This window comes from Mercenaria mercenaria, chromosome 15 (assembly GCF_021730395.1).
Source record: "Mercenaria mercenaria strain notata chromosome 15, MADL_Memer_1, whole genome shotgun sequence".
Lineage (NCBI taxonomy): Eukaryota > Metazoa > Mollusca > Bivalvia > Venerida > Veneridae > Mercenaria > Mercenaria mercenaria.
The window spans coordinates 50398437-50424530 of record NC_069375.1 but is presented as its reverse complement, the minus strand read 5'-3'; the positions used below and the strand labels follow the sequence as shown (position 1 = coordinate 50424530).

Below are 26094 nucleotides of genomic sequence, written 5' to 3'. Positions count from 1 at the left end.
AGTCAATTTTGACCCCGGGGTCATGATTTGAACAACTTTAGTAGAGGTCCACTAGGCAATGCTACATGTCAAATATCTAAGCTCTAGGCCTTCTGGTTTTTGAGAAGAAGATTTTTTAAGATTTTCCTATGTAATATCAAGTGACACCTGGGGTCTTGATTTGAACAAATTTGGTAGAGGTCCAACTAGGCAATACTTCACACCAAATATCTAAGCTATATGGCTTCTGGTTTTTGAGAAGAAGAATTTTAAAGTTTTTTCTTTCGGTTGCCATGGCAACCAGAGTTCTGCATGGAATTCAATTCTTTGAACAATTTTGAAAAGGGGCCACCCAAGGATCATTCCTGTGAAGTTTGGTGTAATTCTGCCCAGTGGTTTTCAAGAAGATTTTTTTTAGAAATTGTTGACGGACGACGCACTACGCACGACGGACGACGGACATCAAGCGGTCACAATAGCTTACCTTGTCACTTTGTGACAGGTGAGCTAAAAATTATTTAAATTACACTGATACACATGTTCAAGAAAGTGTTCTAATCTTACATTAAAAGCAAACAGCGAACATATTACACCAGTAAACAACAAGTTATTCTTTCCATGAAAACAAGTGATTTGTTTGTAGAACTTCTGTTTCAACTCTTTAAAAACTTTGTGGTCAGTGTTAAAAAATAATGTTTATCTAGTTTTTCCCAATACTAATATATCACATGTACAATTATATTGAAGACTGGGTAACTAATATCACGATCCACTTGGTCCTGCTTGGTCCATTCCTCCACCCCCTCCTCCTGCAGCACCCCCTGAAATAGATTAAACATCACATTGTCATGAATGAGGAAAATCAAATAGAGCCCAGGATTTCAGATATCCCATGTCCGTAGCCAAGGGGCTACACGAAAATTCTGAGGGAATGTGTGCTGAATAACAGAGGGGTTGAGATTTCAACATGTACATGAGTATGGGTAGTCAACAGTAAAATTATTCTGAATATTGTCCAATAAATTCTGTGAATGGCCTGCTATATATAAATCTTTGGTTCTTCACGTGCTGAATGTCTAAATTTAGCTTTTTTTTTTCTTTTTTCTTTTGAAATCACAGGCACATATTGAAATATACTAGTTCTACAAACAAGAGTGTCATAAAGGTCCAGTATTACTCACCTGACCTAGTTCTTATCCCAGATGACCTAGTTTCCAACATGACCTAGATTTCCCTTAAACAAAAATTCTGACCTGGCTTAATGTTAATCAGATAGAACATGTTAACCAAGTGTTTCTATGACCTCTTTTTGACCCTAGGTGACAGAGTATTCAATTTGACCTAGACTTCACCAGACTCTCTGACAGGAGATCTAGAACATCATGTGACCTCTTGTATGTAAGCATGTTTTTTTCCTATGGTTTGACCTATTGTTCATTTCTAACCTAATTTTTCAGTTTTGTATCTATATATCTTTCAGACAGTGTGATAAATTTTAATGAAGATCAGGTAGGAAGGGTAGCTTATGCAGTATCAGAAAGGTTTTTCCATGAATTGACATAGTTTTGACCCTAGGTGACCCACTTTGAACTTGACACAGATTTCATGTAGACAAAACTTCTGACCAGGTTTCATATAGATCAGGTTAACAAGGTTTTTCTTTGATTTAACCTAATGGCCATTTTTACCTGGTTTTTACCTAAGATGACCAAATTTCAAACTAAATCTAGATTTTTTTACAAACAAACACTTTGACCAGGCTTCATATTATATGGATCAAGTTTAAAATGTGGCCACTACAGATAGAGTGTGTATGCTTGGTTTTTCTGTACTTTCACCTAGTGCCCTAGACTTTGGTTCCTTATGGCCAAATTTGGAACCTGACCTAGATTTCATAAAGACAAACATTCTTACCAGTTTTCATATAGATTAAGTACAGAAAGTGGCCTATACAGTGCAATCAAGATTTTTCCACAATATGATCTAGTGACCTAGTTTTTGATCACAGATGACCCAATTCTAATCTTGATCTACATTTCATACAGACAAACATAATGACCAGGTTTCATATGAATCTAATACAAAACTTTGCCTGCTAAATGTAGAAAGTGGCCTATACACTGCAATCTACGTTTTTCTATGATTTGACCAAGTGACCTAATTTTGAGCCCTGATGACCTATTTTCAAATTTCACATAAATTTCATAAAGACAAACACTAACAGATTTTGTATAAATAAACTAGAAATATGACCTATAGATAGTAAACAATATATTTCTCAGATTTAACAAAGTGACCTAGTTCTTGATTCAAGAAAACCCAGTTTTAAACTTGACCTGGATTTCATAAAGATAAACATTTGGCCAAGTTTCATACAGATCAGGTAGAAAATATTGCCTATAGAGTGTTTCTTTGGTTTAACTAAGTGACCTATTTTTTTATTCCAGATAACCATGTTTTAAATTCTGACATTGCTTTCATAAGATAAACATTCTGTTAAAGATGAAAATGTAGCCTCTAGTGTGTTTTCTATGAACTGACCAAGTGACCTAGTTTTTAACACCTGATGACCCAGATTAAATTCATCAGCAATTTTGCAGAGGAAAACATCATGACAAGATTCATGAAGATTAGGCAAAAAATGTGATATCTAGTGTGCTAAAACTGAAACTGTGAACAGCTAACAATGGAAGATGACAGACACAGGGTAACCACAACAGCTTACCTTCAGCACATTGTGCTCAGATCATCAAGATTAACATTTTGATCAAGTTTCATTAAGATGTGGTCATAAATGTGGCCTCTAAAGTGTTAACTAGCTTTTCCTTTGATTTGACCAAGTGACCTAGTTTTTGACCCGACATGACTCAGATTTAATCTTGACTTAAAGATCATCAAGTTTAACATTCTGACTAAGTTTCATGAAGATACAGTCATAAATGTGGCCTCTAGAGTGTAAACAGGCTTTTCCTTTGATTTGACCTAGTGACCTAGTTTCTGACCCAAACTGACCCAGATTTGAACTTGACCTATAGATCATCAAGATTAACATTTTGACCAAGTTTCATTAAGATATGGTCATAACGGTGGCCTCTACAGTGTAAACTAGCTTTTCCTTTAATTTGACCTAGTGACCTACTTTTTGATCCTAAATGACTCAGATTCAAACTGGACCCTTAAGATTATCAATATTAACATTCTGACCAAGTTTTATGAAGTTAGAGTCATACAAGCTTTTCCTTTGATTTGACCTGGTGACCGAGTTTTTGATCCCAGATGACCCAATATCGAACTCTTCCAAGATTTTATTAAGGGTAACATTCTGACCAAGTTTCATTAAGATTGGGCCAAAAATGCGACCTCTAGAGTGTTAACAAGCTTTTCCTTTGATTTGACCTGGTGACCTAGTTTTTGACCCCAGATGACCCAATATGGAACTCATCCAAGATTTTATTGAGGGTAACATTCTGACCAAGTTTCATTAAGATTGGGTCAAAATTGTGACGTCTAGAGTGTTAACTAGCTTTTCCTTTGATTTGACCTGGTGACCTAGTTTTGACCCCAGATGACCCAATATCGAATTCGTCCAAGATTTTATTAAGGGTAACATTCTGACCAAGTTTCATTAAGATTGGGCCAAAAATGTGACCTCTAGAGTGTTAACAAGCTTTTCCTTTGATTTGACCTGGTGACCTAGTTTTTGACCCCAGATGACCCAATAACGATTCGTCCAAGATTTTATTACGGGTAACATTCTGACCAAGTTTCATTAAGATTGGGCCAAAATTGTGACCTCTAGAGTGTTAATAAGCTTTCCCTTTCAATTGACCTGGTGACCTAGTTTTTGACCCCAGATGACCCAATAACAAATTTGTCCAAGATTTTATTGAGGGTAACATTCTGACCAAGTTTCAGTAAGATTAGGCCAAAAATGTGACCTCTAGAGTGTTAACAGTCAAACTGTTGATACGGACGGAAGGATGGACGACGGACACAGGGTGCTCACAAAAGCTCACCTTTGACTCAGGTGAGCTAAAAAGTTTCAAAATAAGCTATTTATAGTAACATAAAAGGGAAGTAATTCAAACAAGAGGGCCATGAAGGCCCTGTATCGCTCACCTGACCTATTGACCAAAAGATCATCAAGATTAACATTCTGACCAAGTTTCATTAAGATATGGTCATAAATGTGGCCTCCAAAGTGTTAACTAGCTAGCTTTTCCTTTTATTTGACCTGGTGACCTAGTTTTTGACCCAACATGACCCAGATTCGAACTTGACCTAAAGATCATCAAGATTAACATTCTGACTAAGTTTCATGAAGATAGAGTCATAAATTTGGCCTCTGAGTATTAACAAGCTTTTCCTTTGATTTGATACAGTGACCTAGTTTTTGATCCTACCTGAGCCAGATTCGAACTTGACCTATATATCATCAAGATTAACATTCTGAACAAGTTTCATTAAGATACGGTCATAAATGTGGCCTCTACAGTGTTAACTAGCTTTTCCTTTGATTTGACCTGGTGACCTAGTTTTTGATCCTACATGACCCAGATTCAAACTGGACCTTAAGATCATCATGATTAACATTCTGGCCAAGTTTCATGAAGATATAGTCATAAAAGTGGCCTCTACAGTGTTAACAAGCTTTTCCTATGATTTGACCTGGTGACCTAGTTTTTGACCCCAGATGACCCAATATCGCATTCGTCTAAGATTTTATTGAGAGTAACATTCTGACCAAGTTTCATTAAAATTGGGCCAAAATTGTGACCTCTAGAGTGTTAACAAGCTTTTTCTTTGATTTGACCTGGTGACCTAGTTTTTTATCCCAGATAACCCAATATCAAACTCGTCCAAGATTTTATTGAGGGTAACATTCTGACCAAGTTTCATTAAGGTTAGGCCAAAATTGTGACCTCTAGAGTGTTAACAGTCAAATTGTTGACGACGACTGACGACGGACACAGGGCTATCACAAAGCTCACCTTGAGCTGAAAAACAATTATTGTACGTGAACAATAAAGACATCTGCCAAATAAAAACAAGAGCGCTGCAATGCAGAGCAATATTTATATATATATATAAATTTGTGTTAAGTTTCCTTGAAATCCTTCAAGGGGTTCAAGAGTTACAGAGCGACACGGAACTGCTAACGGTCAGACAGACGGACAGACGGACACCAGCGTCATAACACAATACGTCCCTTTGGGCGTATAAAAATCACAGCACAGCCTTCATCTGAATGCCTATCATCGATCTTTGCAACATTTATCTTTACCTTCGTCTGAATGCAACATTTATCTTTATGACCTAAACAGTGACCTGTTACTTACCTTCATCTGAATGCAACATTTATCTTTATGACCTAAACAGTGACCTGTTACTTACCTTCGTCTGAATGCAACATTTATCTTTATGACCTAAACAGTGACCTGTTACTTACCTTCGTCTGAATGCAACATTAATTTTATCTTTATGACCTAAACAGTGACCTGTTACTTACCTTCGTCTGAATGCAACATTTATCTTTATGACCTAAACAGTGACCTGTTACTTACCTTCGTCTGAATGCAACATTAATTTTATCTTTATGACCTAAACAGTGACCTGTTACTTACCTTCATCTGAATGCAACATTTATCTTTATGACCTAAGCAGTGACCTGTTACTTACCTTCATCTGAATGCAAAATTTATCTTTATGACCTAAACAGTGACCTGTTACTTACCTTCATCTGAATGCAACATTCACTGGAGTGCCAATCAGTTTTAAACACTACCTGTATGACCTCTACATTGAGCTGTTTTTACTAACTGTCATCTGGATGTCCATCAACTTTAAAACATTTATCTTTATGACCTCTACAGTGTGCTGTTACGTACTTTCATCTGGATGCCCATCAACTTTAAAACATACCGTCATCGTACGTGTATGGGTCGCACCTTTTTTACCAAGATTCTGATCAGCGCGCTATACATGGGTATAGGACAAGACCACATTTTTCCCTGGCTCAAAAAATTAAGAAGATGGATATCTGTTTACACCGCACACCCTTACATTGAAGAGAATTCAAGGGGAGTAACTACCTATGACTCGGACATAGGTAAAAGCCGGTATCAGGACCCGGCATCTTAATGAATTTTGTATAAATTGTAAAATTAAGAGCTCGGTTTTAAGCATTTTTTTCAGAAATCTGTATATATTTTACACTGCGTCTTATACATGAATGCGACCTATACTCGTACTATGACGGTATTTTTTTTATGACCTCTATAGAGAGCTGTTACTTACTTTCATCTGGATGTCCATCAACTTTAAAACATTTATCTTAACCCTTACCCTGCTAATTTCTAAATGAACTTGTCCATATTTCAATTTGGACAGTACTATCAACTGTTAATAGGGGTGCTTACCCAACAGATTCTGACAGAATGGCAAACAGTGCAGATCATGATCAGACTGCAGGGATGTGCAGACTGATCATGATCTACACTGGTTGCAAAGGCAGAATTAATTGTGTTGGCATGGTAAGGGTTAAAGACCTCTACAGTGAGCTGTTACGTACTTTCATCTGGATGTCCATCAGCTTTAAAACATATATCTTTAATGACCTCTTCAGTGAGTTGTTACTTACTGTCATCTGGATGTCCATCAACTTTAAAACTTACTTTCATCTGGATGTCCATCAACTTTAAAACTTACTTTCATCTGGATGTCCATCAACTTTAACTTTAAAACTTACTTTCATCTGGATGTCCATCAACTTTAAAAACTTACTTTCATCTGGATGCCCATCAACATTAAAACATATATCTTTGTAATAGGAGTGGAAAAATGTGCAGCCCGATACAGGACTCGAACTTGCAACCTTCTGCTTGCAAGTCAGATGCTCTACCAACTGAGCTAATCAAACAATCGTTATCATAGACCAAATATATACATTATATGCACACTGCTACATTCCTCCCTCCCTTTTTCAAAGACAAACTCAGATTCTTTTGACTAACCCAGCCATTGCTTCACCCTAGTACTAGGATTTTAAGGCTAGTCACTTTATGACCCCTACAGAGAGCTGTTACTTACTTTCATCTGGATGTCCAAATTCCAAGGCTAGTCACCACACTCACGGCACCAATGTAATAGGAGCAGAAAAATGTGCAGCCCGATACAGGACTCGAACGTGCGACCTTCTGCTTTCAAGTCAGATGCTCTACCAACTGAGCTAATCAAACAATCGTTATCATAGACTAATTATTTACATTATATACACACTGCTACATTCCTCCCTCCCTTTTTCAAAGACAAACTCAGATTCTTATGACTAACCCAGCCATTGCTTCACCCTAGCACTAGGATTCCAAGGCTAGTCACTTTATGACCCCTACAGAGAGCTGTTACTTACTTTCATCTGGATGTCCATCACCTTTAAAACATTTATCTTAATGACCTCTACATATCTGGATATCCATCAGCTTTAAAACATATATCTTTATGACCTCTATAGTGACCTGTTACTTACTTTCATCTGGATGCCCACCAACTTTAAAACATTTATCTTAATGACATCTACCGTTAAGCCCACTTTACACAAGGGAAACAATCTGTTTGCATCTAACAGTTCTGAAATTGTTTTCTTTGATTTTTCCATATTTCTAGATACTTTTTCCAATACTTTGACGAATATATACGGTTAGCAGAGATCATTCTCTTTCCAGCAATAGCTTTTTCAACAAATTTTACCTTGTGAAATTCTTTCGGTTTTAACATTTTTAAAACAAGAGCACCGCCATGCGGGTGCTGACGCTCATCTGATTTTTTTGTATACATAATAGAAATATTGTCCTATCCATGATTTTCTAAGTCTAAAAAGGGCCATCATTCTTGCAAAAAGCAGGATAGAGTTATGTTTCTTGATGTACAGCGTCTGCTTATGATAGTGAAAAACTGTTGCAAGTTTTAAAGCAATAGCTTTGATAGTTTATGAGAAAAGTTGACTTAAACATAATACTCAACCAAGAAAATGATTTTCTAAGTCCAAAAGGGGCAATAATTATTGAAAATGCAGGATGGAATTATGTTTCTTGATGTACTGGGTCAGCTTATGATGGTGAACAAGTGTTGCAAGTTTCAAAGCAATAGCTTTGATAGTTCAAGAGAAAAAGTTGACCTAAACATAAAACTTAACCAAGAAATCTGATATTTTTCTATGTTCAAAAGGGGCCATAAATCTTGCAAAAAGCAGGATGGAGTTATGTTTCAAGCAGTACAGGGTCAGCTTATGATGGTGAACAAGTGTTGCAAGTTTTAAAGCAATAGCTTTGATAGTTTAGGAGAAAAGCTGACCTAAACATAAAACTTAACCAGGCAACGCTGACACCGATCAAGTGATGACAATAACTCCTCATTTTTTTTCAAACAAGTGAAGGCTCTGTATCACTCACCTGACCTATTGCCCTAAAGATCATCAAGATTAACAATTAGGATATGGTCATACGGGAAAATAATAAACAAGAGGGCCATGAAGGCCCTGTATCGCTCAACTGACATATTGACCTAAAGATCATCAAGATTAACATTTTGATCAAGTTTCATTAAGATATGGTCATAAATGAGACCTTTTAAGTGTTTACTAGCTATTCCTTTGATTTGACCCTATGACCTAGTTTTTGACCAGACATGACCCAGATTCGAACTTGACCTAAAGATCATCAAGTTTAACATTCTAAGTTTCATGAAGATAAAGTCATAAATGTGGCCTCTAGAGTGTTAACAAGCTTTTCCTTTGAATTTGACCTAGTGACCTAGTTTTTGACCCACCTGACCCAAATTTAAACTTGACCTAAAGATCATCAAGATTAACATTCTGACCAAGTTTCATTAAGATATGGTCATAAATGTGGCCTCTGGAGTGTTAACTAGCTTTTCCTTTGATTTGACCCGGTGACCTAGTTTTTGACCCGACATGACCCAGATTCAAACTTGATATAAAGATCATCAAGTTTAACATTCTGACTAAGTTTCATGAAGATACAGTCATAAATATGGCTTCTAGAGTGTTAACAAGCTTTTCCTTTGATTTGATCTGGTGACCTAGTTTTTGACCCCACCTAACCCAGATTTTAACTTGAGCTATAGATCATCAAGATAAGCATTTTGACCAAATTTCATTAAGATATGGTCAAAACTGTGGCCTCTACAGTGTAAACTAGCTTTCCTTTGATTTGACCTGGTGACCTAGTTTTTGACCCCAGATGACCCAATATCGAATTCGTCCACAATTTTATTGAGGGTAACATTATGACCAAGTTTCATTAAGATTGGGCCAAAATTGTGTCTTCTAGAATGTTAACAAGCATTTCCTTTCATTTGACCTAGTGACCTAGTTTTTGACCCCGGATGACCCAATATCAAACTCATTCAAGATTTTATTGAGGGTAACATTCTGACCAAGTTTCATTAAGATTGGGCCAAAATTGTGTCTTCTAGAATGTTAAAAAGCATTTCCTTTCATTTGACCTAGTGACCTAGTTTTTGACCCCGGATGACCCAATATCAAACTCATTCAAGATTATATTGAGGGTAACATTCTAACCAAGTTTCATTAAGATTGGGCCAAAATTGTGACCTCTAGAGTGTTAACAAGCTTTTCCTTTGATTTGACCTGGTGGCCTAGTTTTTGACCCCAGATGACCCAATATCAAACTCGTCCAAGATTTTATTGAGGGTAACATTCTGACAAAGTTTCATTAAGATTGGACCAAAAATGTGACCTCTAGAGTGTGTTAACAGTCAAATTGTTGACGACGGACGACGACCGACACAGGGCGATCACAAAAGCTCACCTTTGAGCACTTCGTGCTCAGGTGAGCTAAAAATCAGATGAGCTAAAAATCACCTGTTTGTTGACAAACTCACCATAAAATGTCACACTTTCCCCCAGGGCATTAAATGATTTGACCTTTACATATTTTTCTTTTCAGTGCTGATCTTTACAGTAATTGCTACTAATTATGCAAGATTTTTTCTTACCTAGAAATACAAGAGGGCCATAATGGCCCTATATCGTCCTGTTATCGTTGCACTTAAGGACAAGAAGGTCAAAAAATCATAATCAAGATCAATCAAAAGAATCATGTGAAAATATAGTTGAAATTTTCTTAAAGGTAAAGATATGTCAAAATACACCTAATATTTGGAGGTACAATCCATGTCGTTCCACATGAAAGTGGTCATGGTTTTTCACAACGGCCAATAATAAAAAAGTTACTAAATAAGCTATTTATAGTAACATAAAAGGGAAGTAATTCAAAAAAAAATTATTGTAAGTGAACAAAAGAAGGATCTGCCAAATGAAAACAAGAGCACTGCAATGCAACGCAAATGCAGAGCAATATACACACAAAACAAAGTCATATGACCTTTGACCACTAAGTGTGACCTTGACCTTGAAGTGAGCTATCCGAAACATGTGCTCTGCACATTGTTTCGATGAGGTGAACATTTGTGTCAGGTTTCTTTGAAATCCTTCAAGGGGTTCAAGAGTTACAGAGCGGAAGGGAAATTGCTAACCAACTGACAGACAGACAGACAGACGGACAGACACCAAGGCGATAACATAATACGTCCCTTTGGATGTATAAACAAGAGCTGTCTCCATAGGATGACATATGCCCCCGATGGCACTTTGAATGAGTAGTTATGGCCGATGTTAGTTTAGGACCTTTGACCTACGGAGCTGGGTCTTGCGCGCAACACGTCGTCTTACTGTGCCACACATTCATGCGTAGTTATTTTAAAATCCATGCATGAATGACAAAGATATGGACCGGACACGCCCATCAATGCACTATCATGAAAAATGACCTTTAACGTCTAAGTGTGACCTTGACATTTGAGCTACAGACCTGGTTCTTGCGCGCGACACGTCGTCTTACTGTGGTACACATTCATGCCAAGTTATTTGAAAATCCATCTATGGTTGACAGAGATATGGACCGGACACGCCCATCAATGCACTATCCTTTAATGTCTAAGTGTGACCTTGACCTTTGAGCTACGGACCTGGGTCTTGCGCGCGACACGTCGTCTTACTGTGGTACACATTCATGCCAAGTTATTTGAAAATCCATCCATCGATGACAAAGATATGGACCGGACATGCCCATCAATGCACTATCCTTTAATGTCTAAGTGTGACCTTGACCTTTGAGATACGGACCTGGGTTTTGCGCGCGACATGTCATCTTACTGTGGTACACATTCATGACAAGTTATTTGAAAATCCATCCATCGATGACAAAGATATGGACCGGACACGCTCATCAATGCACTATCCTTTAATATCTAAGTGTGACCTTGACCTTTGAGCTACTGACCTGGGTCCCAGCATCACGTCGTCTTACTGTGGTACACATTCATGCCAAGTTATTTGAAAATCCATCCATCGATGACAAAGATATGGACCGGACACGAAAATTGCGGACAGACTGACAGACTGACAGACCGACAGACGGACAGACGGTTCAAAAACTATATGCCTCCCTTCGGGGGCATAAAAAGAATCAAGATCTTATGGTGATACAAGTTGTGTGCAAGTTTGGTTAAAATAAAATCATAAATGAAGCTGCTATTGTGCAGACAAGGTCAAAATAGCTAATTTTGACCCTATCAGGGACCGTAACTCTGGAACCCATTATGGGATCTGGCCGGTTCAAGAAAGGAACCAAGATCTTATGGTGACACAAGTTTTGTGCAAGTCTGATTAAATTCAAATCATAAATGAAGCTGCTTTTATGCAGACAAAGTCAAAATAGCTAATTCTGGCCCTGTCAGGGGCCATAACTCTGGAACCCATAAAGGAATCTGGCCAGTTCAAGAAAGGAACCAAGATCTTGTGGTGATACAAGTTGTGTGCAAGTTTGGTTAAAATCAAATCATAAATTATTATTATTATTATACCAGATTTATATAGCGCCCTTTTCATGATCAATTTCACGTTCAAAGGCGCTTTATGTAGTTCAAATGCAGCCTCACAGGGTGCATAATTCATCCTCTACTAGTACAGACACAGAGCGATCTGACCAGAGGGACAGAGTGAGACAAAGCCCCCACGACAGAGAGATCAGAAATCAGATACAGGCTTGTCCGGCTAACTTAGCCTAGCTCGTTGCGAATAGACAGTCTGGTTCTTTAACGTGCCCAGTGTATAGCACTGATACACGCAAGGATTGCCTGGGTTCCTGACCAGTACACTGAAAAGCCTTTTTGAAAATTCCCAAGTAGCTGCCGGGGATCGAACCCCCGACCTCAGGATTGGAAGGCCAGTGTGCAAACCACTGAGCTATCCGTCCACCTTAAGATGAATGTTTAAGATAAATGAAGCTGCTATTGTGCAACCAAGGTCAAAATAGCTAATTCTGGCCCTTTCAGGGGCCATAACTCTGAAACCCATTATGGGATCTGGCCAGTTCAAGAAAGGAAATGAGATCTCATGGTGACACAAGAAATTGTGGATGGACAAGACAAGAAATTGTGGACGGACGACGAATGAAGGGCGATCACAAAAGCTCACCCTGTCACTATGTGACAGGTGAGCTAAAAAAGTGCATGCTTTGCATGAGATACTATGTACATAGCCACCTAAGCCTACAATAAAGTTTTAGTGAAGTTGTTTCCATTTTTTCCTGATATTTTACCATTTTTTTTCAGCTAAAATAACTTTTTTTCAGAAAATGATATCTAAAATATTTTTTCAGACTGCATACTTTGACGCAGTTAGCTACATATATATCTAAAATAGATAGTGCCTACTTAAAGGTTGTATTTTTCGCTACAATGCCTATACAGTGAGCTATTACTTACTTTCATCTGGATGCCCATCAATTTTAAAACATTTATCTTTATGACCTCTACATTGAGTTGTTACTTTCATCTGGATGTCCATTAACTTTAAAACATTTATCTTTATGACCTCTACATCGAGTTGTTACTTTAACTGTCATCTGGATGTCCATTAACATTAAAACATTTATCTTTATGACCTCTACACAGATCTGTTACTTACCTTTATCTGGATGTACATTTATCTTTATGACCTCTACATTGAGTTGTTACTTACTTTAATCTGGATGTACATTAACATTAAAACATTTATTTTTATGACCTCTACAGTGGCCTTAATTTACCTTCATCTGAATCACCTTTAAAACATTTATCTTTATGACCTCTACAGTGGCCTGTACAATCGTCATCGTCCTCATCTGAAGACTCTCCAAACATTCTTGGTTTCTCATATATACAACAACCTGAAAGATTTCCCAAATAAAAAGAATATTTTAAAGGTTTTATTCAATTTTGTTATTAGTTTTGCTATTCCCTTAGTAACAGCAGGACATAATTTTCTGAATGTGATGAGAAAGGTGAACAATTTCTGCCAGTATGCACGTGAAACAAAAAGTGTTGCTCAACTGACCTAGTTTTTGACCCCAGATGACTAAGTGTTAAAAATAATCAAAACTACTAAATTTATCTTAAAATCAATCAGTCTCATCCATTTAAAATAAAAGGAGTAAAAGTGGCCTTTTAAGACTGGTTGCTGCTTAACACAGGTTAATTTGCTCTGAAAATATAAAATTGGGATAAAGAAAATGTGGCTGATAATTTTAACCTTTAGCCTGCTGGTAGCAAGTGATTCTGCCTTTGCGGCCAGTGCAGGCCAAGATCAGCCTGCATGGACAAGCAAGCTAGTCTTGGTCTGCACTGTGCCCTATTTAGTCACTAAATTTTCAGTGAACATCTCTTTGAATAACAAGAGGGCCATGATGGCCCTATATCGCTCACCTGTTATCATTGCACTTGAGGACAAGAAGGTCCTCAGAAAAAATATCTAATCCAAAGGACAGTAACGAACAAGAGCTGTCTGATGACAGCGTGCTCGACTATTCGAAGAATTGATTGAAGAATGGTGTCAAAATATTTCCACGGATATTCAGACAAAAGAAATAAATAGATTAGACAAACAATGTTCCTGTATTACTTTGATTTCGATAAGTCTTGCACTAAATGGCAATATATGAGCCAATTTCAAAGTCCAAAAAGGGCCATAATTCAGTCAAAATAGTTATGTACTCTTGCCTACAGATGGAAATCATAATGATAAACAAGTGTTCAAAGTTTAAAAGCCGTATGTCAAACAGTTTTGACAAAACATGGACTTGTATGGAAACAGAACCAATTTCAAAGTCCAAAATGGGCCATAATTCAGCCAAAATAGATGACAGAGTTATGTTCTCTTTCCTACAGATAGAGACTATTATACTAAACAAGTGATAAAAGTTTCAAAAACATATGTCAAACACTTTACAAAAATATGAACTGGTACGAAAAACTTAACCATGATTTCTAAGTCAAAAGGGGCCATAATTCAGTCAAAATCCTTGATGGAGTTATGTGCTCTTGCCTATAACTGGACATGGTGATGGTAAACAAGTGTTGAAAGTTTCAAAGCTTTATCTCAAAAGACTTTGTCAAGATGTGGACTGGTACGAAATATTAACCCAGATTTCTAAGTCAAAAAGGGCCATAATTCAGCCAAAATCCTTGATGGAGTTATGTGCTCTTGCCTATAACTGGACATGGTGATGGTAAACAAGTGTTGAAAGTTTCAAAGCTTTATCTCAAAAGACTGTGTCAAAATATGAACTGGTACGAAAAACTTAACCATGATTTCTAAGTCAAAAGGGGCCATAATTCAGCCAAAATCCTTGATGGAGTTATGTGCTCTTGCCTATAACTGGCCATGATGATGGCAAACAAGTGTTGAAAGTTTCAAAGCTTTATCTCAAAAGACTTCGTCAAAATGTGGACTGGTACGAAAAACTTAACCCAAGGTGTGACGCCAACGCCGTGGTGAGTAGGATAGCTCCACTTATTCTTCGAATAGTAAAGCTAAAAAGGAAAGAAATTTAACCAAAAAGAAAAAAAAATTCTTACAAAGTACAGATATGTCAAAATACACCTAAAAATTGGAGGTACCATCCATATTGTACCACAGAAAAGTGGTCTCGATTTTTCCCTAAGGCCAATCATAAAAAAGTTACTAAAATAAGCTATTTATAGTTACGTAAAAGGGAAGTAATTAAAAAGAAAATTATTGTAAGTGATCAAGAGAAGGATCTGCCAAATAAATCTGTTGAAATAAATGAAATTTCAGATCAGTATCTTCATTAGTTACGGAGATATACCCATTTTAATTTGAAATAAAGGGAGGTAATTTGACATAAAATCAGTCCATATGTGTCTACTTTGATTGGCTCAGTCCAACTAATGACAACAATGAAATTTCAAATAAGTCCTATAAGTACTTACTGATATAAATCCATTTTGACTACAATCAGGGGAGGTAATCAGATATAAAATAACTCTGGAACCTACGATTGGATCTAATTTGTCATGGAATCCAAGATTTATTGTTGTTGAAGATATTTTGGAAGTTTGTATTAAATAAAGCCATAAATGAAGTCTCTATATGGCTGCAAAAGCCAAAATAGCTGATTTTGGCCCTTTCAGGGGCCATAACTCTGGAACCAATAATGGGATCTGGCCAGTTCAAAAGTGGAACCAAGATCTTATGGTGATACAAGTTGTGTGCTAGTTTGGTTAAAATAAAATCATAAATGAAGCTGCTATTGTGCAGACATGGTCAAAATAGCTATTTTTGGCCCTTTCAGGAGCCATAACTCTGGAACCCATAATGGGATCTGGCCAGTTCATGAAAGGAACCAAGATCTTATGGTGATATAAGTTGTGTGCCAGTTTGGTAAAAATCAAATCATAAATAAAGCTGCTATTGCGCAGACAAGGTCAAAATAGCTGATTTTGGCCCTTTCAGGGGCCATAACTCTGGAACCCATAATGGGATCTGGCCAGTTCAAGAAAGGAACTGAGATCTTATGGTGATACAAGTTGTGTGCAAGTTTGGTTAAAATAAAATCATAAATGAAACCACTATCGTGCAGACAAGAAATTGTTGACGGACGCACGCACAGACGGATGCACGGACTGACGACGGACGAAGGGTGATCACAAAAGCTCACCTTGTCACTATGTGACAGGTGAGCTAAAAAGTGGTACTGCCCAAATTGAATGATGGACCGGTCCATTTTAGAAATTTAGAAGGGTAACAGTTAAAGAGGTGACTGCTTACACAGGTCTAACTGTAGATTACTGATATACTCACATTTTGACTTCTTTTTATTCAAGTGTTCGTTGTCCACTGTTTCATTTGTCCATTTCACCTTTTTATCATTCTTTGGTTTACGTAATTTTAGTTGCAACGTCGGACTTCTTCTCTGAAACAATAAAGAAACAAGAGATCACAGAGTGATCTTGGCGCCCACCATTGAGTCATTTTTGAACGTTCCAAATTTCAAGACTAGCTCAAAATCATAAAAGTCGGTAACTATGTCAGAATCCAGGTCATCACAGTCCTTGGATCCAGTGACCTCTAATACCAAATGGTAATTTTGGCTCCATACAAGGTACTCACATACCAAATATCAAAGAGATTGGTCAATATATGAATGTGCTATGAGCAAAGCACAAATATGTCACTAGGTCAAATCAAGGTCAAAGTTCATTTCAGTACACAAAACTGTGCATATGGTCCAAATTTGAAAGCTGTAGCTTAAGAAATGTGAAAGTAGATCACTAGATTTAATTTCAAGGTCACAGTTCATTTCTGTACACAAAACTACGAATGTGCTTCAAATTTGAAGGCTGTAGCCTGAGAAATGTGAAGGTAGGTACTAGGTAAAAATCAAGGTCAAATTTCAATTCAGAACACAAAACTATGCATGTGGTCCAAATTTGAAGCTTGTAGCTTGAGAAATGTGAAAGTAGGTCACTAGGTCAATATCAAGGTCAAAATTCATTTCGGTACACAAAACTATGCATGTGGTCCAAATTTGAAGGCTGTAGCTTGAGAAATGCAAAAGTTGGTCACTAGGCCAAAATCAAAGTTTAATTCGGAACACAAAACTATGCATGTGATCCAAATTTGAAGCCTGTACCTTCAAAAATGTGAAAGTAGGTCACTAGGTCAAGATAAAGGTCAACTCATGTCAAGGTTCATTTAGCCACTCAAAACTATACATGTGGTCCAAATTTTAATGTTGTAGGTTAATCAAAGTACTGAAAGTACAGAAAGGCTGGCTACCACAAAACACTGGATGAAATCTGTGTGGGAAAGATGTTTGCAAAATCTTAGATATTATGGGTTTTCCATATCAAACTAAGGTGAGCATAGGGTATTGATGTGATGAGCCATCTTGATTAATTTGTGAAGGTAGTGTAAGGATATTACAGACTACAGATGGTGAAAAAATACATTGTGTTTGCTTTATTGGGGATAACATAATTAGTGAGACAAACACCACAGTCATAATGCTCACTTCGGAATCTGAAACCACAAAAATTAATATCTTACAAAAAAGCCAGTTTCCGAGAACGTAATCCAATCAAACCACATAAGATCATGAACAAAATTCATAGTTTATTCGAGAAACGTAGTTTATCAAATGTAAACCATGGTTTGCGGTCGATATATTAGGATTAAAAAATCAACCATGAATTTCGGGTGTGAACCCGCGTTAACGAATCTTGAACCCCTGTATACGAACGTGAGCCTAGGTCTATGACCTTGAACCATAGTTTACAGACGTGACATGTATAGAAATTGTCCAATAATTACATGAACCCAGGTTCACAGTCGAAAAACTAGGATTAACCATGGATAAACTAGGTTTTTCAAACTTAAAAGCATGTAAACCTATTCTTTCGAGCGAAAACAAAGGATAACGTCGTAAACCATAGTTCACACTCGTAAACATAGGTCCACGTTTGTAAACCCAAGTTAAAGTTCAATTGAGAAACCTAGTTTATTGAACATAAACATGGGTTTAAGAGCGTACACTATGGTTTACACCTGTTGTCCTATCTTTTCACTCAAAAATATGTTAGTATTGGATAATCCTAGTTTTTCGACCAAGAATGTAATTACTGGATTATTGGATTGCCGTGAACCATTGTTTACGGGCTTGAACCTATGTTTACTATGGTTTACACTCGTGAACCCTATGTTTACTATGGTTTACACTCGTGAACCCTGGATTATGCCCGCAAACATAGGTTCACACTCGTGAACTTATATTAACGACCGAAATTCATAATTCATAAAAAAAACTAGTTTAAACCTGGGTTCACGGGCGTAAACTATGGTTAACGCCCGTTATCTTATGTTTCGCTCGAAAATAATTTATGGGTAAGTATTCGAAAAACTTGGTTTTATGTTCGTCGGTTGTTGATTCTAGTTTTTCGATCATGAACCTGGGTTCACGTTATTATTGGGCAATTGGTGTGCTATAACCGTTTATATATATTTATAAAGAAGCAATAATAAACATTGAGGGACATAATATCAGATAAAGTATAAAGGTAACAAACACAACATCTACACTTCGATATGCAAAGCGCCCCCCGTCACCCACGCACGCACACACACAAACACATCATGTATGAACACAGATCAGGTGGGGTGATTTTCTTGTCGGTATAAGGGAAACCCACTACAAACCGGACTGTTAATGATTATGGTCTAGTCCTGTTCCTTCCCTAATACGATGACTAAGAAAACTGACAGACCCATAATAGTGTACCTCTTTTTTTGAAGAGTTCCATTCCTACCATAAGACTACTTTAACTAATTTTTCAGGAAGGCGTAGGTTCAAGCCCAACTAGGACCAAACTTTGTTCATTATATTCCTTTTTTCAAGTAAGATAAACTGTTGTTTTTTTTCAATACTTATTATCACTGATTTGTCGTGCAGCGGGAATTTTTCATTTGATTAGCCATTTCTTGCTGTTTAAAATGAATTTAACCCGAAGGGTGAATGTTTAGACATCTTTGAAAATACTTTGTTACATTTTGTAAAAGTTCTTGATTTTGCATTTATTCTTTAGTTTATAAAGTTTGGAAGAAATGTAGGTAGGTTTTACTTCTGCCCTATTGTTCTTTTTGAATGCATAGAGCAAGGCTATAATTCTTAAGAGTTGGAGCTTAATTTCTGTCCGATTAAATTCTCTTACACGAGGCTCGCAAGAACAATTGTTATCGACAATTTTATTTTGTGTTTTACAATTGTTACGCAATACTTTGTGGTTTCATTTTTGAGTCTTCCAAATTTCAAGACTTATTGACTAGCTCAAGGTCAAATTTCATTTCTGTACACAACACTGTGCATGTGGTCCAAATTCGAAAGCTGTAGCTTGAGAAATGTGAAAGTAGGTCACCAGATAAATTTCAAGGACAAAGTTCTTTGTACAAAAAACTATGCATGTGTATCAAGTTTGAAGGCTGTAGTTTGAGAAATTTGAAAGCAGGTCACTAGGTCAATCTTAAGGTCAAAGTTTATTTCAGTACACAAAACTATGCAAGTGGTCCAAATTTGAAGGCTGTAGCTTGAGAAATGTGAAAGTAGGTCACTAGGTCAAAATCAAGGTCAAATTTTATTTCGGAACACAGAACTATGCGTGTGGTCCAAATTTGAAGCCTGTACCTTCAAAAATGTGAAAGTAGGTCACCAGGTCAATGTAAAGGTCAAAGTTTGTTTCGGTACACAAAACTATGCATGTGGTCCAAATTTGAAGGCTGTAGCTACAGAAATGTGAAAGTAGGTCACTAGGTCAAAATCAAGGTCAACTCATGTCAAGGTTCATCCACTCAAAACCATACATGTGGTCAAAAGTCGAATGTTGTAGGTTATTGACAAGAAGATTTTAAAAGCTTTTCCCTACATAAGTCTATATGAACCATATGACCCCCAGGGCGGGGCCATATTTCACCCTAGGGGGATAATTTTAACAAACTTGGTAGAGAACCACTAGATGATGCTACATTACAAATGCCAAAGCCCTAGGCTTTGTGGTTTGGACAAGAAGATTTTCAAAGTTTTTCCCTATATAAGTCTATGTAAACCATGTGACCCCCGGGGCAGGGCCATATTTGACCCTAGGGGGATAATTTGAACAATCTTAGTAGAAGACCACTAGATGACGTCACTTTCAAAATATCAAAGCCCTAGGCCCTGTGGTTTTGAACAAGAGGTTTTTCAAAGTTTTTCCCTATATAAGTCTTTATAAACCGTGTGACCCCCGGGGCGGGGCCAAATTAGACCCCAGGGAATTAATTTGAATCATGTTGGTAGAGGACCACTAGATGATGCTTCGTACCAAATATCAAAGCCCTAGGCTCTGTGGTTTTGGACAAGAAGATTTTCAAAGTTTTGCCCTATATAAATCTATGTAAATTATAGAAATAAACAAAGGGCCATAACTCACTAAAAAAATGTTGAACCAGTCTGATTTTCAGGGGGACACAACTAGGGTACCAATACATCATTCTGACAAAGTTTGGTCAAAATCCCACTGGTAGTTTCTGAGGAGATGCGATAACGAGAAATTGTTAACGGACGGAAGGGCGACGGACCACGGAAATAACCCACCATCTGATGATGGTGGGCTAAAAATATGAGATCAAATGACTTCTCTGCGATCGTTTTGTGCAATGGCTATCACTTTGAAATGTGTCTCTGTTTAGGCTGGAGGAAAAAACAATTTATACAAGATTAACAAATAAAAAAAAACAATCAAACAACAACGACACGGTAAAAGTCGTTTAAAGATGCAACACAGTGCGAAACAATGTTAACTTCAGGACTGTATCAATTAATGCATTGATTTTGTTAAACACTACCATTTAATACGGGTCCACTATCTTAATATAACCTAAAATTCAGTTAAAAACGTGTGTTTAAACAAAAATTGCTTACATCTATGCCCCACCCTTTAAACAAAATGGTGACAAAGCACTTTTTACAATATATCTTTCAGCATTCGCCATTCGAATGTTTCTAAAATGAATTTAGTATAGAAATAGCCCTTCCTCCACCCCCCCCCCCCCAAAAATATATATATGTTATATGTTTAGACACATGATGAGCCATTCACGGCGGAACGAACTAGTTTGTGACTTTTATATTAAAATTTAAGAAAAACTAAGCGAGCGTGTTAAGTCATTTTATAATTTTACGATATATATATATATATATATATATATATATATATATAGTTGAGAGAATTAATTAATACGAACTAAATCACCACCACAATATACCAGACCAATTACGGCAAAGCGCCTAGCAGTACAAACGAACACGCACATGCCACAGCAAGTCCACTAACCCGATAAGATTAGTTTCGATACTGCTTTATATACGAGCCCGAATTGTACTACACATTCGTACTGGTTCAACATTTGCATATATATACTCAAATCTCTGTTTTCATGTCTCACAAATCAGTAGTGACTTTTTAGTCTTTATAACTGATTGGGACCAGAGAAGCTATATTTTCTCTCTCTGAAAGTTAACTGGATCTCGAGGATACATTGAATATATATAGATAATTTGCGTTAAGGGATATAATTATATTCAGAACAGTTGACTTTCCCATACGTGAGATCCGCTAGGATACAAGTTCGCATTATAAATTATTATATAGTTGAGAGAATTAATTAATACGAACTAAATCACCACCACAATATACCAGACCAATTACGGCAAAGCACCTAGCAGTACAAACGAACACGCACATGCCACAACAAGTCCACTAACCCAATAAGATTAGTTTCGATACTGCTTTATATACGAGCCCGAATTGTACTACACATTCGTACTGGTTCAACATTTGCATATATATACTCAAATCTCTGTTTTCATGTCTCACAAATCAGTAGTGACTTTTTAGTCTTTATAACTGATTGGGACCAGAGAAGCTATATTTTCTCTCTCTGAAAGTTAACTGGATCTCGAGGATACATTGAATATATATAGATAATTTGCGTTAAGGGATATAATTATATTCAGAACAGTTGACTTTCCCATACGTGAGATCCGCTAGGATACAAGTTCGCATTATAAATTATTATATAGTTGAGAGAATTAATTAATACGAACTAAATCACCACCACAATATACCAGACCAATTACGGCAAAGCGCCTAGCAGTACAAACGAACACGCACATGCCACAGCAAGTCCACTAACCCGATAAGATTAGTTTCGATACTGCTTTATAAACGAGCCCGAATTGTACTACACATTCGTACTGGTTCAACATTTGCATATATACTCAAATCTCTGTTTTCATGTCTCACAAATCAGTAGTGACTTTTTAGTCTTTATAACTGATTGGGACCAGAGAAGCTATATTTTCTCTCTCTGAAAGTTAACTGGATCTCGAGGATACATTGAATATATATAGATAATTTGCGTTAAGGGATATAATTATATTCAGAACAGTTGACTTTCCCATACGTGAGATCCGCTAGGATACAAGTTCGCATTATAAATTATTATATAGTTGAGAGAATTAATTAATACGAACTAAATCACCACCACAATATACCAGACCAATTACGGCAAAGCGCCTAGCAGTACAAACGAACACGCACATGCCACAGCAAGTCCACTAACCCGATAAGATTAGTTTCGATACTGCTTTATAAACGAGCCCGAATTGTACTACACATTCGTACTGGTTCAACATTTGCATATATATACTCAAATCTCTGTTTTCATGTCTCACAAATCAGTAGTGACTTTTTAGTCTTTATAACTGATTGGGACCAGAGAAGCTATATTTTCTCTCTCTGAAAGTTAACTGGATCTCGAGGATACATTGAATATATATAGATAATTTGCGTTAAGGATATAATTATATTCAGAACAGTTGACTTTCCCATACGTGAGATCCGCTAGGATACAAGTTCGCATTATAAATTATTATATAGTAGAGAGAATTAATTAATACGAACTAAATCACCACCACAATATACCAGACCAATTACGGCAAAGCGCCTAGCAGTACAAACGAACACGCACATGCCACAGCAAGTCCACTAATATATATATATATATATATATATATATATATATATATAACTTTACTATACCGTAGAAGTGGGCAGATATACGTTTCATCATTAGATTCAATCCGTAAAGGACCGTAGAAGTGGGCAGATGTACCCGTAAAAGTGGGCAGACTAACGGTACTGGAATTGAAAAGAATCTGCCCAGATTTACGGGCTTGGTGATTTATATATATATATATATATATATATATATAGCATGTACGCTCTTTAGGTACACAACTCGTAGAAAGTGGTCATTTGTTTCTTCTCATGTTTCTGTGGCAATTCCACGCAACGATTACATCCCGTAGTACCTATAGCAAATGATCTGAAAGAATAGATTCTTATAACTTAAGCCCTATATATAAGACCTGACATAACTCATATCACTTTAAGTTCATTTTAATTGATATTTCAAATTTCTTATTTTCCATGTTATGTCAGGTTGTCGAAAAATGCGTAGTAGAACTCATATCAACAATTGTTTCTCGGAACCAGCTTTTGTTTAATTAGCTATTTACAGACCGGGGTCATAATATATAACGAAACGGTCAACAGTAAGTGGTCATTTGTTTCTTCTCACGTTACTGTGGCAATTCCATGCAACGATAATGTCCTGTAGTACCTATAGCAAATGATCTGAAAGAATAGATTCTTATAACTTTAGCCCTAAATATAAGACTTGACATAACACATATCACTTTAAGTTCATCTAAATTGATTTTTCATCTTTCTTATTTTCCATGTTATGTCAGGTCGTCGAATAATGCACAGTATAACTCATATCGACAACTGTTTCTTGGAACCAGCATTTGTTTAATTAGCTATTTACAGACCGGTGTCATTATCTATAACGAAACAGTCAACAGTAAGTGGTCATTTGTTTCTTCTCACGTTACTGTGGCAATTCCATGCAACGATTACGTCCTGTAGTACCTATAGCAAATGATCTGAAAGAATAGATTCTTATAACTTTAGCCCTAAATATAAGACCTGACATAACTCATATCACTTTAAGTTCATTTTAATTGATATTTCATATTTCTTATTTTCCATGTTAAGTCAGGTCGTCGAATAATGCGCAGTATAACTCATATCAACAATTGTTTCTCGGAACCAGCGTTTGTTTAATTAGCTATTTACAGACCGGGGTCATAATCTATAACGAAACGGTCAACAGTGTCGAGTTACGAAAAAGTTCCATTCATACAGACATTTCATTCATAGGGGCGAATTAATTTACCATCATTATGTAATATTTTCTAATATTATCTTTCAAGTATTTACCGTTAGATAAATAAAACATTATTATAACATGTTCAAGCAAATAGATTTATTGAAACAGGTAAGTTTAACAATCTTTATACAACTCTATGGCAAAACTGATAAACGTGGCGAACTATTTGAATTGAAATTTTATTTTGTGTTGTCAGTCTCAGCACCTTTGAACTTTTGTTGAACTTTGTGGAATCTCGATTTATGGTTATAATAGTCTGGCGAATAAATCGCCAGCCTAAAAACAAACAAGAGGGCCATGATGGCCCTATATCGCTCACCTGAGTTTAGTTGGGCCCACTACATGATGCTACATACCAAAGACATTAAATTTTGTCATATACTAGTTACTGTTTGTAGATGACCAGTTAAACACATTTAATAATAACAACAATTTTTGTGTATCTCACTTTTAATGTTTTTGTGACGGCTTGTCATTATGTTTCTATAAAATGAAGGTTCTAAACCATTGTTGAATGTTAGTATTTTACTTAATATTAGTATTGTTTTACAAAAGTTGTATTATGTATTTAATTGTATGTTCCAAGACAGAATGACAAGTTTTTATGACAATAAAAATATTTCTAAGGTAGTTCTGCACATTCGGATTGACTTTTTTCTGCAATGTAGAACTTGATTCAACTCTGGTTTTTCAAAACAAATTTTTCATAATGGAGTCTATACCCATAGAACAAAATTATATTCCTTCAGAGATAAAAAAAAAAAAACTTCTATCGGCTATTTTATTTTGTTATTAACACTTGCGATTATGCACGAGCCCTTTCTATTTAAAATTACGCCAACAACGTGTCAAAATTTGACATGTGTAAATAACAGGCAATTATATGAAAATATCCTGTGAATGCAATCAACGTATCACAATTCGATACAATGTCTGTGTAAAACATCCCTTCACACAATTACCGTACTTACAATTTGGATATAATTTATTGAAAAAGGTATTATCGTCAATGACAATAAACCAAAATCAAAACATTGAAAATATCTGACGTAGATAACAACAGTAAGGCGTGATAAGGGTAGACGAGTAAAATGAACAAGAGCACCGCCTTGCTGGTGCTGACGCTCATCTGATTTTTTTTGTATAATAGAAATATTGTCCTACCCATGATTTTCTAAGTCTAAAAAGGGCCATCATTCTTGCAAAAAGCAGGATAGAGTTACGTTTCTTGATGTACAGTGTCCACTTATGATGGTGAAAAACTGTTGCAAGTTTTAAAACAATAGCTTTGATAGTTTATGAGAAAAGTTGACTTAAACATAATACTCAACCAAGAAAATGATTTTTCTAAGTCCAAAAGGGGCAATAATTATTGCAAAAAGCAGGATGGAGTTATGTTGCTTGCTTTACAGGGTCAGCTTATGATGGTGAACAACAGTTGCAAGTTTTATAGCAATAGCTTTGATGGTTTAAGAGAAAAAGTTGACCTAAACATAAAACTTAACCAAGAAATCTGATATTTTCTAAGTCCAAAAGGGGCCATCATTCTTGCAAAAAGCAGGATGGAGTTATGTTTCTTGCTGTACAGGGTCCACTTATGATGGTGAAAAACTGGTGCAAGTTTTAAAGCAATAGCTTTGATAGTTTAGGATAAAAGTTGACCTAAACATAAAATTTAACCAAGAAAACTGATTTTCTAAGTCCAAAAGGGGCAATAATTCTTGCAAAAAGCAAGATGGAGTTATGTTTCTTGATGTACAGGGTCTGCTTATGATGGTGAACAAGTATTCCAAGTTTCAAAGCAATAGCTTTGATAGTTTAGGAGAAAAGTTGACCTAAACATAAAA

At 36.4% G+C, this 26094-nt stretch overlaps 1 protein-coding gene and 1 non-coding gene across 2 annotated transcripts in view; both read right to left on the bottom strand.

Moving 5' to 3' along the window:
* Positions 1–519: 519 nt before the first annotated feature.
* The window catches only part of LOC123554294 (E3 ubiquitin-protein ligase PPP1R11-like), a 49876-nt gene continuing 24301 nt past the window's right edge, over positions 520–26094 (bottom strand). The window contains exons 2-4 of the mRNA XM_045344344.2: positions 16223–16334; positions 13170–13289; positions 520–800 (exon numbers count right to left, since the gene is read on the bottom strand). Of these exons, the coding sequence (XP_045200279.2) occupies positions 742–800; positions 13170–13289; positions 16223–16334 (291 nt within the window). The 3' untranslated portion in view covers positions 520–741. The remainder of the gene's footprint in view (positions 801–13169; positions 13290–16222; positions 16335–26094) is intronic.
* Positions 7145–7217, bottom strand: Trnas-uga (transfer RNA serine (anticodon UGA)). Its single transcript has one exon. It is a non-coding gene; the product is annotated as a tRNA-Ser (tRNA).